Source organism: Mastigoproctus giganteus, chromosome 13, assembly GCF_048544385.1.
Source record: "Mastigoproctus giganteus isolate SK-2022 chromosome 13, ASM4854438v1, whole genome shotgun sequence".
NCBI lineage: Eukaryota > Metazoa > Arthropoda > Arachnida > Uropygi > Thelyphonidae > Mastigoproctus > Mastigoproctus giganteus.
This window is the reverse complement of record NC_143587.1, coordinates 125,793,963-125,808,702: the sequence shown is the minus strand read 5'-3', so window position 1 is coordinate 125,808,702 and position 14,740 is coordinate 125,793,963. Positions and strand designations below refer to the sequence as shown.

Here is a 14,740-nt window from a genome sequence, read left to right as displayed (position 1 = left end):
GAATAACCTCCCACTTCCTAATGTAATGTAATAAGAGAATTTGCTCAACAGAGATACCTAAAGAAAGTGCTAAGTAAAAAAAAAAAGTTATTAGTTTGTAAATCCACCCTATCCTAGGATCGATTTACACATTTTTCTTCATGATAAGCTGCATAATAGTTTTTAAATGAAATTCTGTAAGATTAATAATGATAATTTCATTACCTTATATTCCATGTGTCATGTAACTTTTCTTTCATTGCTTTTGTTACACATAAGTGATGTGCTGCTCTTCTACCAAAGTGCTCCTCAAACCTAGATATAAATTCATATAAGAATGACCTTTTTCATTCTACAAATATTTTACATTTGAATATTATATTTACAAGGCATAAATAACAAAGGTGATTTCTGAAAAATGCCTTATAACATAAAAAAAAAAAAAAAAAGGAGAAACTTGTTATATACAGGATAGTTAGAAATATTAGCTCAGCTTGTTGTTAACATCTCATAGTTAACAGCATAATGCTTTTTAATTTAAATACAGCATCAAGTTTCACTGTAGCGTAAATACACCTCTAACATAGAGCAATGTACTTTTAGAAATCTCAATCTGGATAGCATTTAATAATGGATAAACACACTAGAAAGCTGTTCCTGTCTTAAAGCCAGGACAGTTTGACAGCTTTCTAGTGTGTTTCTCACAAATTAGTAAGAAATATTAATTAATGCAAATTGCAAGATGAAGCAAAAAAAAAAAAACCATGTGTGTACCCTGTATGCACAAAAGATGTTTTATGTGAAAACATCTTTGACGAAAACTAGAACCTTTTAAAATCGAACAGCTAGAACCGAAGCCATGAACAAGGTAACATTTTATGCTCACGCCCACTACTTACTCTACTGAATCAATGTTAGTGACATTAGCATCATACTTCAGTCTGAAATATTTAGTATGAACGATGTAATGTTTTATGCACATGCCTGCTACGTCCTCTACCAAATCAACCTTTGGAAGAGATTAACAAAATCCAAGCCAATAGCCTAATTATCCATTTGTTGAATTGTATGATTGCAACAATACAAGTATTTGTATTGTTGCAATCCTGATAGGATATGTTCAGCTCTGCTTTGATTCCCTGCATTTCTTTTTCTTCTTTCCACCACTGGCACACTTGTGTGTATGCTGGGTGCTCTCCCTGGCAGTTAATACATAGAGGTTTTGGAGATGAATATCCTGTGAATTTGTAATACTCTGAACCACATTGAGCACATGCAAGAGCACCATGACAGGCCATTCGCGAGCATTTGTATTTTTGGAACCTAAAGCACTTTAGAGAATTTGGTACATATGGCCTTACTGGGCAGTTTGGATACCCAGCTGTGATGGCATTAGGAGACATTGGAGATTTAAAATTGATCTAGTGGGTACTAGATTCCCATTCCTTCACACAAATATTCTTTTTACAACTGTCTTTCCTTGTGGCTTAAGCTCAGAACAGATGTCTTCTTCTGAAACTTCAAAAAGATCCCATTCAGAGATCACACTCACAAAATGAATTTAGTGTCACATGAGGGATGATTTTATCAGAATTCCTCCAACAGAAGTGGCTTGAAGAAGCTGTTCTAAATGCTTATTACACTTTTGGTTTTGATTAAAAGGTCACCAGAACACAGCTTTATGATTTAAAAGGGCCTGCAAACCCTTCTGTACAAAGAAGGGGTAACAGACTTTCACTAGTGGAGTGGATTATCAGGAAGCATAGTGCAGATCCTGATACCTCCTCCTCTGTTCTGGGTCTTCTTAGTTGCAGTAATAGCATTATTGTAACCATCATTATTATCTGGTGGAGGCAGTGCTGGAGTCTCAGAAGATAAGTTTTGATTATCAGGATTCATGAGCTTTTTTTGTGGTTCAGTGCTGGGGATACCCACCCAACATGGACCTAAATAGAAACTCCACTACCAAGCAAGCAATAAATTTGTTCAGGAGTGGGACACCAAGTATACCCAGACACCATACTCACACTTCCACCAGCCTGAATCTTGTTTCACGAGAGCAGGGAGACATGGCTTTAGCGCAAGCAAACCCACTAACTGGCCGATTCCCAGCAATTTTTTATTGTTGGGAATCGGCCAGTTAGTGGGTTTGCTGTTTTAAAGAATTCCAGAACTAGGGGTCATAAATTCAAATTACAGGGGCTGCAGTTTATATTAGATTGTAGGAAGTTTTCTTTTAGCCAGCAAGTCGTTTATTTCTGGAACACATTGCCCTTGCAGGTAGTTGAGGCTGATGTTTGAATAAATTCAAAGGTCAACTGGTATTTACATGTGTGAGGAGGGAAGCATATAATTTGCATTTTCTTATCTACTTGTTTTGTTTTTTTTTGCCAGTGCAGCAAACGCCTGTGGCTTCCTCGAACTATATGGTGAATACTATTACTATTATTATAACACCGAGCTGGGGGATATCATGAGAAGGACTAGAACAATGATGACCAAGAGCTGCCAGCACCATCTGAAGGTAGACCTCACTAAACAACAGAAAAAAGAAATTGAAAACCCTGAACGATTACTTCCAGAAAAACACAGTGCCAATCTACCAGGCCAGAAGGAAGACAGACAAGTGACACATCCTGTTCAATCTGAAAGAGGAGAGGAGATCCATTCACTCAGACAAAAAAAAACAAACAAAGACTGAAAGATGGGCAAAGAATAGATGGGCAAAGAAAGATGGTTCACCAGCAGAATGCACTTCCCTCACACCAAAGCATTGATGCTTGCCATAAGAAAGAAAAGGTAACACCAGGCCCTATAGAGAATACACCAAGGACTCCAGATATCGACATGCCACCTTTCCCAAGAAACAATCCAATACATCACCACAGGATGCAAGGTGATCACCCTGAAGGAGTACACACTCACAGACATGACCAGATTGCCAGGATAATACATCAGAAGCTAGCAAAGAAATACCAGTTGATCAAAGAATGTATACTGTATTATAAGTATGAACCTCAGGCTGAAATAGGCCCCTGCCCACAAGCTGTACTAGGATCACATCATAAGAATGGACAAGATGATCCTGCAAAACAATCCAGACATAATCCTCATTGATAAGAAGGAAAAGACTACCTACCTGATCAAAACAGTGGTGCCCAATGCCAGCAACATCCAGAAAACCTATGATGAATAGATCAGGAAGTCAAAGGGTTGTGGCATAAGGAACAAGTAATGACCATACTCATCACCATGTTAACGAACAGGATGATTCAAAAGAGCCTACATAAGAACCTAACAGCAACATGCCTCCCAGTGAAGTCTATAGGGCACCCCCAGAAAGCCACAATCCTGAACATCTGTAGGATAGTCAGAGAGCTCCTTAACCAATAATAATAACAACAGTCAGATATAACTACTATTCCAAGAACCTGATACCAGTACCCTTTTAGGAACGGAAAAAAAAACATAAGGAGAACAAAGAAAGATAATGATAATTGTAATAATAAAAACAACAACAAATATAATAATAATAATATAAGTAGAAGGCATGCAATTAGCCCAGTGGTTAAGACGCTGGACCACTAATGTTATGAACCCAGATTAAAATCCCACATTGAGATGGATAAAAAAAAAATTGCAGAGGAGGGAGAAAAGGAAAATCATGAAAATATCTTCACTGGACTTAACTCCCTTAACATCGAAATGACGGCTGAGCCATTTCAATGTTAAGAGTGGTGCCATCTGGTGTTGCTTGTGAAACTACCACCCATCACTGGATGCCAAAGCTAAAACAGGTCGACCTCCATAGATGTATAAAGATAAGAAGTAGAAACACCGAACATACTGCATCGAGTGTGACGCAGGATAAAGTCACTCTGTTTAGACAGAGGAATCAGCTTGAAAAGTTGGAGACAGTCACCCGTGGACAACAGTGGAGTGAGTGGGCTGTCTCCCACAACTGAAGGACAAGCCTATCCACCCCCAACCAACTGGAAGTGCTTCCTGTGCAATTGCACTAGTGACCAGCTGGGAAGGAGGAAGAAGCGAGAGCAAATGAAGTGGAGCATTGAAATTAATATGCTCATCATGTGAGCATAATATGAAGTAATGAAACTAGAGACAGACATAACAGGAGGAAGCTACACACGAAGTGCTTGGAACAATTCCCGACTGTTCAAGTCACGGAACAGCGAATAGCAGACCAGAGATGGACCATCATCCAGAACCTGATAATTCCTGCAGCAAAAGAAAAAAAATCAAGCAGAATGCAAGTTACCAACTACAACGAACAACGAATATGGACACAACAGAAGCAGAAATGGAGGAGGAATAGCAAGTACAACAACAGACAAGATCATAATATCCAATCTCCAAGGCAGAATGCACTGGTCCCAAAGGAACTAGTCATTGTTAGTGAATCTGTTGTCAGGGAGGTCAGAAATATACTATGCAAGAAGGATAAGTGGAACAGGACCAGAGTATGTCTGCCAGGGGCAAAAGTTGATGACATTGCAGAGCAGATATCTTTTAAGGGCACAAAAGGTGATATTGTTGAAAAAAATGGGTCAATGTTGGAAAAAAAAGTCGTGAGTTAGGGTTGAATGTGAAAGTGTCTGCAATTCTGCCCAGAAACGATAGGAGGGAATATATGATGATAGCCTTGTCAATCAATTCGGCCCTGGAGAGATTGTGCAAGGTTCAAGGGGTAGAATTTTTTTCAGCCTGGTCTGTGCTTGTTAACAGGAGAGCCTGCTTCTACAGGGATGGGGTACACTTATATAGAAAGGGTGCAAATATTTGCTGATGCAATCGAGGCAGAGTTAGGCGAGTCGGAAAACTGCTAGCTTGGGAGGGATACACAGACTAATAGATTAACAGTAGCCGCTGGCAGAGGTGAAAGTGATTCTTGCACTGATTCTATTGAAATGCAATTGAGCAACAGCCTGGAAAGCAAGGCAATGGAGATTTCCAGGACTGTTGGGAGTCATAGTGGAACAAATAAATAAACTAAACAGTTAGGATACATATACTAAAAAGTTAGGGTAACTAAGAGTAGAAACAAGTGCATGTTCACCAAGGAGTATAGTTAATAAGATGATCTTGAAGTGTTAGTTGAGACATCAAATGCTGCAGATATTGTTGGAATATCAGAGACGTGATGTCACAGAGACATAAGCAGTGCAGAACTGGAATTTGTGAAGTACAATGTGTACAGAGAGAATAGACAAGATAGGAAGGGAGGAGTGGTTATGCTTGTTAGTTAAGAAACACATAAAATCAAAAGAAGTGCATCCAATGGACGTTGGTGGACAATGCAATTTTGAGTCTTTTTGGTGTGACATAAGCACTGGGAAAGGAAAAAATGAGTAGGTGTGTGTTATAGGCCTAATGAATCTGATGATTATAACAAGCAATTGTGCAGAGAAATAGTGCGTCAGTAAATCAGAATGTCTTATAATGGGGGGATTTTAACTTTCCAGATATCAAATGGAACTTGGGGGTTGGTCACTCGCACACTAGCAGGACGTTTGTGGATTTATTGGATGACTGTTTTCTACAGCAACATGTTCAAGAGGCAACCAGAGAGAGTAATACTCTTGATGTGATTATTCATGCATTAAGAATTTGCAGATAAAGGAACCACTGGGTGAGAGTGATCACAATGTACTGATGTGGGAATTACTTAAAGATGTAACTACCATCAAGGCTAAAGGGAAGGGTTTTGCTTTCATAAAGGTGACTACAGAGGTCTCAGACAGTTTTTAAATTCTGTACAGTGGGATCAACTGATGCTGTTGCCAATGTTGAATTCTAAATGGCAAGTCTTCAGGGACTAAATTTTGGAGGCTACTAGGCTTTTCATTCCAATTAAGAAATACTGTTCAAGGTTTAGGCATAAGTGGATGTCAGATGAACTAATGAGGCTCGTGGCAGAGAAGAAAAATGTATGGGATGCATATAAAGTATCAGGTGACACAGAAACCTATGGCAGATATAAACTAGTCTGTAATCAAGTCAAAAAGGAGGTTAGGCAAGCGAAGGCAGATTACGAGAAATCCTTGACAAAGGATGCAAAGAAAAACAGCAAAGAGTTCTTTACTTATGTAAACTCTAGAAGGAAAGGGATGAATCAGATTGGACCACTTAACATAGATGGATTGACTACTGATGATCATGCTCAGGTAGCTGGATAAAATGAATGAGTATTTTGTATCTACATTCACACATGAGGCATTATCCAATTAGGGGAGTGCCAGAGCTTTATCAAATTCTAACAGGGAGCTAAGTGATTTTGTAATAACTGAGAGCAAAGTGGAGGAGAAATTGTTGAAGTTAAACATAAAAAAGGCACCTGGGATGGATGGGATCTATCCAGTTATATTAAAGGAGGCAGCAAAGGAAGCAAGCAAACCCTTAGTCATAATTATGAGAGCTTCCTTGGACTCAAGGGAGGTCCCCACGGACTGGAGGTGTGCAAATGTATTACCAATTCACAATGGGGGTTCAAAAGGTGACACAAGTAACTACAGGCCTGTTAGTTTAATTTGTGTTCCAGGGAAAATAATGGAATCACTGGTTAAAGAAGCAGGATCATCTAGACAAGACTGCAGTAATAGTTAAGCAGGGCTGCCGCAAGTGGGTAGGCAAGGTAAGCATTGTTTATGGGCAGCAGTTCAGGAGGGCACCAAATTTAATTTTTACATATACAAGTCGGACCTCTGTTTAACAAACTTCTTTATAGTGAAATTTTCTATTTGACGATATTTTTTGAATTCCCCTTGGTAATTACATTTAAATAGTTTCCACAGAACGAAAAAAAATTTCCATATAATAAACGGATTAAGTGCATATGGGCTTATTGTCCTGGTGGCATTGTGATGATGATGTTAATCATGATTTGATCATTTACAAAATAAAATAATAAACAAAAAATAACGAACAGATTACGAAAGACTTAACTGGGAACACATTGTTAGCACCTCTGGTCTTCAGGCAATTAGTTTGACTCTTAATTTGTACTACTAAGCAAGAATTAGAAGAAAAAGAAACTGGAAAATGGCATTTTTTTTAAAAACAGCTAACAAAAATTAACACACCACATACAACCACTGATTCTTTCCTTCATACATTACTAGAAGATTTCATGTGCATTAAAAACAAGAATTGTTCATGCTCGTTAACAGGAATGTTCCTTTTCTTTCTTTCTTTTTTTGTTGTTTTGGGGGCTGCTGTCACCACACCCTGCTAATATAAAGAGAATCTGATACTAACAACTCATACAATTACTGGAAAAAAACATCAAATCGTTAAGAACTAGAAAACATCAAAAAAAAAAAAAAAAATAGCCTAACCTCATCAGCTCACACATGCTGACTGGTACAGTCATAAAACATCCACAATGAAAACACTTGTATTCCGAAGCTATCAGATTCACACTCTCACACCATTCAATTACACTCTTACGTCCATCCTTTTGCAAACGGAATAACACACAATAACCAAGGTAGCGGAGCAGCATGACAACGACAACTAAACAACAGCACGATAATTTTGCATTTCATGCTAAAATCAGAAGCGAATTTGTATCCAATCAAGCAACCAGAAATGCAAAATGAGGTAAATTACGCATTCCCAGTAAGTGCCCATCACAGAACTCGACTGAACAATCACTCCATTCTTCGGCCACGTCCGCAACGGAGATACCATGTTCTGTAGTCCAGAATAAGATAGTGTATATGATACTATTTTTATCACGGCAATGTACAGCATTCAGGGGATCTTCAAAAGAATTATATGAAAATGACAATAGTAACTTTTTAAAACTTACTGAAACAATTGCTAAATTTGATTCAGCCGTGACAGAACATATTCGCCGTATTCAGAAATCTGAGTGGAAAAATATCGTGCATTATTTGGGTGATCAAATACAAAATGAAATTATTGAAATAATTTCACAAAATATTACAGATAAAATACTATAAATGACTAGAGAAGCTAAATATTTGCTATGATTGTACTATAATCACTGAAGACAAAAATAAAGTTAAGGATACAAGGAATCATTCTAAATTGATAGCCTTAAAAATAACGTCTTATAGTTTCTTTGTTCAATTATAATTTGGCATGATACTTTAAATAAAATTAATCAGGTAAGTAAAATGCTCAAAAAGAAAGAAAGAAAGAAAAAAAAAGAGATTCCGATATATATGAAACTCTTGGATGTATACAAAATATTACGGAATATTTTAAAGAAAATATAATAGAGGAAGTAGCCCTAAACTATACCGTAACATTTCTGAATTTAAAAAAAAATGGTCAGATGACAATTTATTAAATCATTGCAAAGATTTACGTATTAAGTTAAGTGACATTGATCATAATGAGTCTGATATTGATGGTTTACCGTTATCTGAAGAGTACTTCAAATTTATATTAAAGATAATATTACCCAATTTGAAGTTTTACAATATATTTTTAAAAATGATTTTACAGATACTTTTCCAAATGTAGCAGATGCATTAAGAATTTTTCTAACTTTACCAGTTTCAGTTGCCTCAGGTGAATGGAGTTTTTCAAAATTAAAATTAACCAAAAATTATTTACAATCGACGATGTCTCAACAACGAATCACTAATAATGTCAACAGAAAATGATATTTTGGAACAAATAAACATAAATGAAATAATTAATAAATATGCACACCTTGAAGCAAGGAAACATAAATTTGTATAATTTTTTAGCATTATAATTTTCTTTTATTATTGTGGGTACGATTAACAGTGATTTGGAATTTAATGATTTTTTTATATTTGTTTGTTGTTTGATTATATTAACATGTGAAATATGTTGTAATTCTTTTCTTTTTCAATAAATTATTAATAACTATGTATGCTTTTTTATTTTTTAATCCAAATATTTTGGGGTGGCAAATTTTATTTCGCTTACTGGTGGCATATACGGTCACAGTGGCCCTGGTTAAGACACAGCATGGGTTTGTTAAAGGGAGGTCTTGTTTGACCAATTTGATTGGATACTATGATGTGGTCACAAAGGAACTGAATGCCAAAAATAATTTTGATTTTGACTTGGATTTCGGGTAAGCTTTTGATACTGTTGCACATGGAAGACTGTTGTACAAATTGGAGAGATATGGCATTAAGGGTAAGTTGCTACAATGGATAAAGGGATGGTTGAGTGGGAGATGACAGAGAGTGATAATCAATTAACACTGCTCTTCACTGAAAAATGTTATTAGAGGAGTTCCCCGGGGTTCGGTATAGGGCCCATTGTTTTGTATATTTATCAATAATATTGATGAAGGTATATCAAGTTTAATGTCCAAGTTTGCAGATGATACAAAGGTTGGCAGGGTTTTTAATGACAGTAAAGACAGTGTGCTACTCCAACTGGATCTAGATAAGTTGGACAAATGGGCTGAGAAGTGGCAACTGAAGTTTAACATTGGCAAATGCAAAGTACTGCATATAGCTAGCAATAACCAAACAGAAATGGCCAAACTATGTGGTGCTTCACTCAGGGAAGTGAAAAGTGAAAAACACCTGGGGTAATTGGGCAGTCAAATATGAAGTTCGCTGAGCAGCAAAAACGGGCTAAAAGGGCAGGTCATGGAGTCTTGTCAATGATATATAGGAATTTTGCTAGCAGGGACAGGGAGGTTTGTTGTTATTTGGTTTTTAGGAGCATTAGCAACTACGGCCATATTGCTCAGGGATATGCGGTGGTCATTCCCTGACCTTTCCGCATCCTCCGTATTTGGTGGTGACGGGCTCGAACCCCGGTCTAATCAAGAAGCGTGTGCTACACACTGCTGCTCCTTCCCACCTGGCTACAGAGGCGTCTGGACAGAGAGGTGATTATCCCATTATACCAGGCAATGGTCAGGACACACCTAGAGTACTGTGTACAGGTCTGGAGGCCTCATTTTAGGAAGGATGTAGAGTTGCTAGAATGAGTACAAAGAAGGGCAACAAGATTGTGAGGGGAACAAAGGGTGCTCTTACCAAGAAAGGCTTCAGTTCTGCAAATTGCAGCGCCTGGAGAGTAGGCACCTGCAAGGTGATATGATTGAAGTGTATAAGGCCTTGAATGGCTTGAGCAAGCTGAATGCTGATGGAATTCTTCCTCTTGCTCAGATTAAGAACCTGAGGGGACACAGATTCAAATTGAGGAAAGACAGTTGTAGAACAGATGTGCGGAAATTTGCCTTTAGCCAGCGGGTAGTTGATTGGTGGAACAAACTTCCATCAATTGTTGTGGAAGTTGATAGCATAAATAAATTTAAGGCTGAGCTGGACAGGTATTTGGAACAAATGGAGGGGTGAAATGGGAGGTTTTTTTTTAAGCTCATGCTGCATAAGCTTGCTTTCTTGCACCGTATGCTTCTTCTAATGCTAATGCTAATAGAAGAAGAGTGGAAGAAAGCTCTAGCAGAATTTGGGGGAATAGACCCCACAAAGACCCACATTGTAACAAAGCAGAGACCCAACATAATCCTGTGGAAAGTCACAAACCACTTCAATAGGAGAATAATACCAGATATGAACAACAATGAAGTAACACCAGACACCATCCACACACCTATTTACTGTACCATTGTAGAAGCAACCAGGATGAAGTGAAGGGAAACCAGAGACCAACATAACACAAAAATCAAAGAATCACCAGCTTGGGGAAGAAGGCTACAGAAGAGATAATAGTGATGATAGACCAAATGAGTCAGTACCAATGTGGTAACAGAAGTAAGAAGCTGATCAGAAATGTGATGGCCTTCTTCAAGAAATAAAGTCCACAGCAAACATGAGACTTATAATCAGAGAACTGAAGAATAGAGTTTCTGCTTGGCACCCTCAAGCAGAAATTCCTGGCACTCAGCAAGAGACCTGCTGTTACAGGGAGAGTGCTCAGAGGAAAACAGCAACAGGATATTTAATGAATACAAGAGAGTCTTCTACATGAAAATCAAACAAGAGGAGACAGAAGGCAAGGGACTCCAAACCAGAAGGCACTTGAGGAGCTATGGAGCAACCTGTGGAGCAGGGAAGTTAACCATAACAGCCATGTCCCCTGGATAAATCTGGAAAGGAAGAAAACCAAGAACACACAAGAGATGACAGAATGGGAGATTCGGAAAGAAGAAGTATAACAGTTGGTCAGGAAGTCCCACAACCGGCAAACCCAGGGAATAGTAACATCCATAACTACTGGTATCAGAGGTTCATCTGCGCACACATGCACACAGAGCACAGCAGAGCAGAGCAGTTCACCCAGATAATAAGACAGTGTGATACAAAGCAAGAGTCTGACTCAAAGAATCACATACCTGTCGGCTAAGGACAAAGACACCACAAACCCAGAAAAGTACAGACCAATCACCTCTCTCCCAACAATGTACAAACAGAGCTTGTTTACTGTTGGGATTCTGCTAAATGACTAGGAAGATATCAGACCAACTGCAGAGCCAGAACATAATGGCTGAGCACCAGAAGGGATATAAGCAGAGGATACAAGGAGCAATTGACCACTGTCATTGCAGTTATGGAGCAAACCTACAAGAAGCACTGCAACCTGTACACTGCATACAATGACTATGCATGGCCTTCAACTCCGTGCCCCACAGCTGGCTGATAGAGACATTGACAACCCAACATTGACATACTTCCTAGAAGTAACCATGGCAAAATGGAGGACCACCAAGGTCGAGAACATCATGACCAGACTGATACTCATCAGAAGAGGAACCTTCCAGGGAGATGCTCTGAGCTCACTATGGTTCTGTCTAGCACTCAACCCACTGTCCGCCATGATCAATAACAGCAAGTACAGGTATACCCTATTGTCTTAGGAAGAAGGGAGGAAGAACCTGTACATTAGTATGTACAGGTTCTTACATGATGTACATAGACAACATCAAACTCTATGCTGCAACTGAGAATTAACTCCAGCAGTTACTTCAGATCTTCAAAGAATTCAGCACTGATATCAGGATGCAATTTGGCCTAGACAAATAGAAGATCCATGGATTGCATCAAGGACATCCAGTAGGATGAATCTATCAGCTGAAGACCAGTGAAGAGATTGAAGTCATGACAGAGGGAGAGACATACAAATATTTGAAGATGATGCAGGCCCACCAGTTAGAACACAAGGAGATCAAGACCTGCCTAACTGAAAAATACCATCAGATAAAGAGAAGCCTGCTAAAATCAAAGCTACATGGCAGGAACATGGTCACAGCCATAAAATCTTGCGCAGTTCCACTACTGACGTAATTCTTTGGGATCATAGATTAGAAAGATGCCAAGCTGAAGGAGATTATGAGGTCAACTAGTATAATGATGACTAAGAATTGCTAACACCACCCAAAGTTGGCAATTTAGAGACTGACCATATGCTATAAAGGAAGGAGGGGATTGAGTGACCTCATTGAACAAGAGAAGATGATTAAGCATCTGCATGATTACTTCCAGGAAAGCACAGCACCAATCTACCAAGCCATAAGAAAGATAGACAAATGGCACACAGCACTCAACCTCTACAAGAAGAACACACTTGCACAGAGAAAAGAAACAAAGACAGAAAGATGGGCAAAGAAGACATTCCATGGCAGATACTACAATGACCTCCATCATGACTACATACATAAGATGGTTCCCAACACATGGCTCATAAATGGGAAGCTCTTTCCTGGGACAGAAGATTCATGCTCACATCCAAGACCAAGTAATACACACCAGGAACTAAAAGAAATACATGCCAAGAATGCTAATGTAACAGAAGACACGTCTGCCAACCCCTCAAAGTGCAAAGTAATCTCTTTCTCATCCTGCAGATCTCCACAAATAATAAATACGGAGTACACTATTAACTCTGTGAGCATTGAAAGGTGTGATCAAGTTAACGACTTGGGGATTCTCTTCTCCAGCAGTGCTAAATTTGATGCCCATGTCCTTAAAATCACCAGCAAAGCATTGAAATCACTGGGATTTATCAAACGGAACACCTACAAGTTCAAAAACTACAGATATGCTATCATTCTTTATAAAACTATAGTTCTCCCAATCCTGGAATTCAGCTTACCCATCTGGAATCCTCACACGAAAACTCTAATTAACAAAATTGAAGCAGTCCAAAAAAATTTTGTCTGTTACCTTATGTTCTGTAATCCTTTGTTTTATCATACGGTGTACTATGAATTGCTGTGTGATTACTTTCTTCTGAGGCCTCTGTACACTAGAAGAGTTACTGCTGACATCACCCTCTAGCCATAGTAATCACTGGAACTTATGAAGCATATGATATCCTCAATAAAATCAACTCCAATGCTCCTTGTAGACAAGTCAGGAACCATACACCGTTTTGCCTCGACTCTGCCACCACGGACTTTATGAAGTTCAGTCCACTGAACAGAATCTGCAAATCAGCAAATGACTCTCTCATTGACTTCTCTAACAACTCACAATCGCTGATGAACTCCACCCACAACTTTGCCTCTTCTCTTAAACTGCAAAGTGACTAGCTCTCATCTAATTATTATAGTTTATTATTACAGTAAACCCCCGCTATTCGCAGGGGTTACATTCCTGAGAAATGCCACGGATACCGAAAACGTGAATACTGAGTTATGGCTCCCACAGTAATAAAGGGGTTCCGTTCCAAAGTATGAAATATATAAGAAAAACTAGTTTAAAATTTTGTCTATGTATATTATATGTACCTTCATAATATGACTATGTACATAGAAAGTATGTAGTGAAATGCAAGCATATGGCATCAAAATGAAAATAAGAAACAATTTAACATTAAATGTAATATTTATTAGAAATTTCAAACAAATCTTTCAAACCAGTGCCTTTGCTAGCTAAAAAACTTATCCCACCAGTGCTATCACCAGTTTCGCTAAAGTGTTCATAAAGGAGTTTTGCCTTTTCACGAATGATGAGTGAACTTAACGTAATTTTATTTTGAGTTCGGTCTTCTATCCACAGATTTAAAGCTTTTTCCATTTTTTTCTAATTTAACATCACGAGTTATAGATCAAATTTTTGAAGCAATTAGCGCGTTTTCACGGACACTACGGCGGATTTTTTCTTCCGAATTTTTGATGGATCGTACCGTTGACTCATTGATTTTATGTTTTGCCACTTTCACCATTAGAAATGTTGTCTAATAACTCAATTTTATTAGCTAATGTCATCACCTTCTTTGATATTTTCCCACTTCCCTCGTTATTCGTAGCCATATTTTTGTACGGGTTAGAAAGAACTTGTCCACAATAAAGTGACTTCCTTCCATTAACACACTCGAAAAAGTCTGTTTTACACTGCAAAACGGTATATTTATCACTTTTGTATGCATATCAATTTATAAATTGATGAATTTATTCAATTTATAAGCATATAAATTAGAAGCAAATGACGAAACCTTCCGTGACAAGTGCATAACACATACTGATTAGCGAGAAACATCCACGCCGCGATTTTGTCACTCCTCTTCCCCCCCCCCACCCACTGAGCGCTGTTTTGACCGGGAAAGATAATTTTAGCCACGCCCATGTTTTTTTATGGAGGAAAATGTTCACGGCGCTTTAAAATTCACATTTTTTTAGGTTTCATATTTATTAAATCAGCAACCGAGAATACGTGAAACCTCAAATACAGATACCGCGAATAGCGGGGGTTTACTGTATTTGTTTTATTATTTTTCTATTCTCTGACTAATTAATTTATTATTTGTTTTA

The 14,740-nt window shown here is 38.2% G+C and overlaps 1 protein-coding gene across 1 annotated transcript in view; it reads right to left on the bottom strand.

Annotated features, from left to right (window-relative positions):
- The window catches only part of Alg1 (ALG1, chitobiosyldiphosphodolichol beta-mannosyltransferase), a 238,764-nt gene that overhangs the window by 146,042 nt on the left and 77,982 nt on the right, over window positions 1–14,740 (bottom strand). The window contains exon 7 of the mRNA XM_090387354.1: window positions 205–294. Within this exon, the coding sequence (XP_090243480.1) occupies window positions 205–294 (90 nt within the window). The remainder of the gene's footprint in view (window positions 1–204; window positions 295–14,740) is intronic.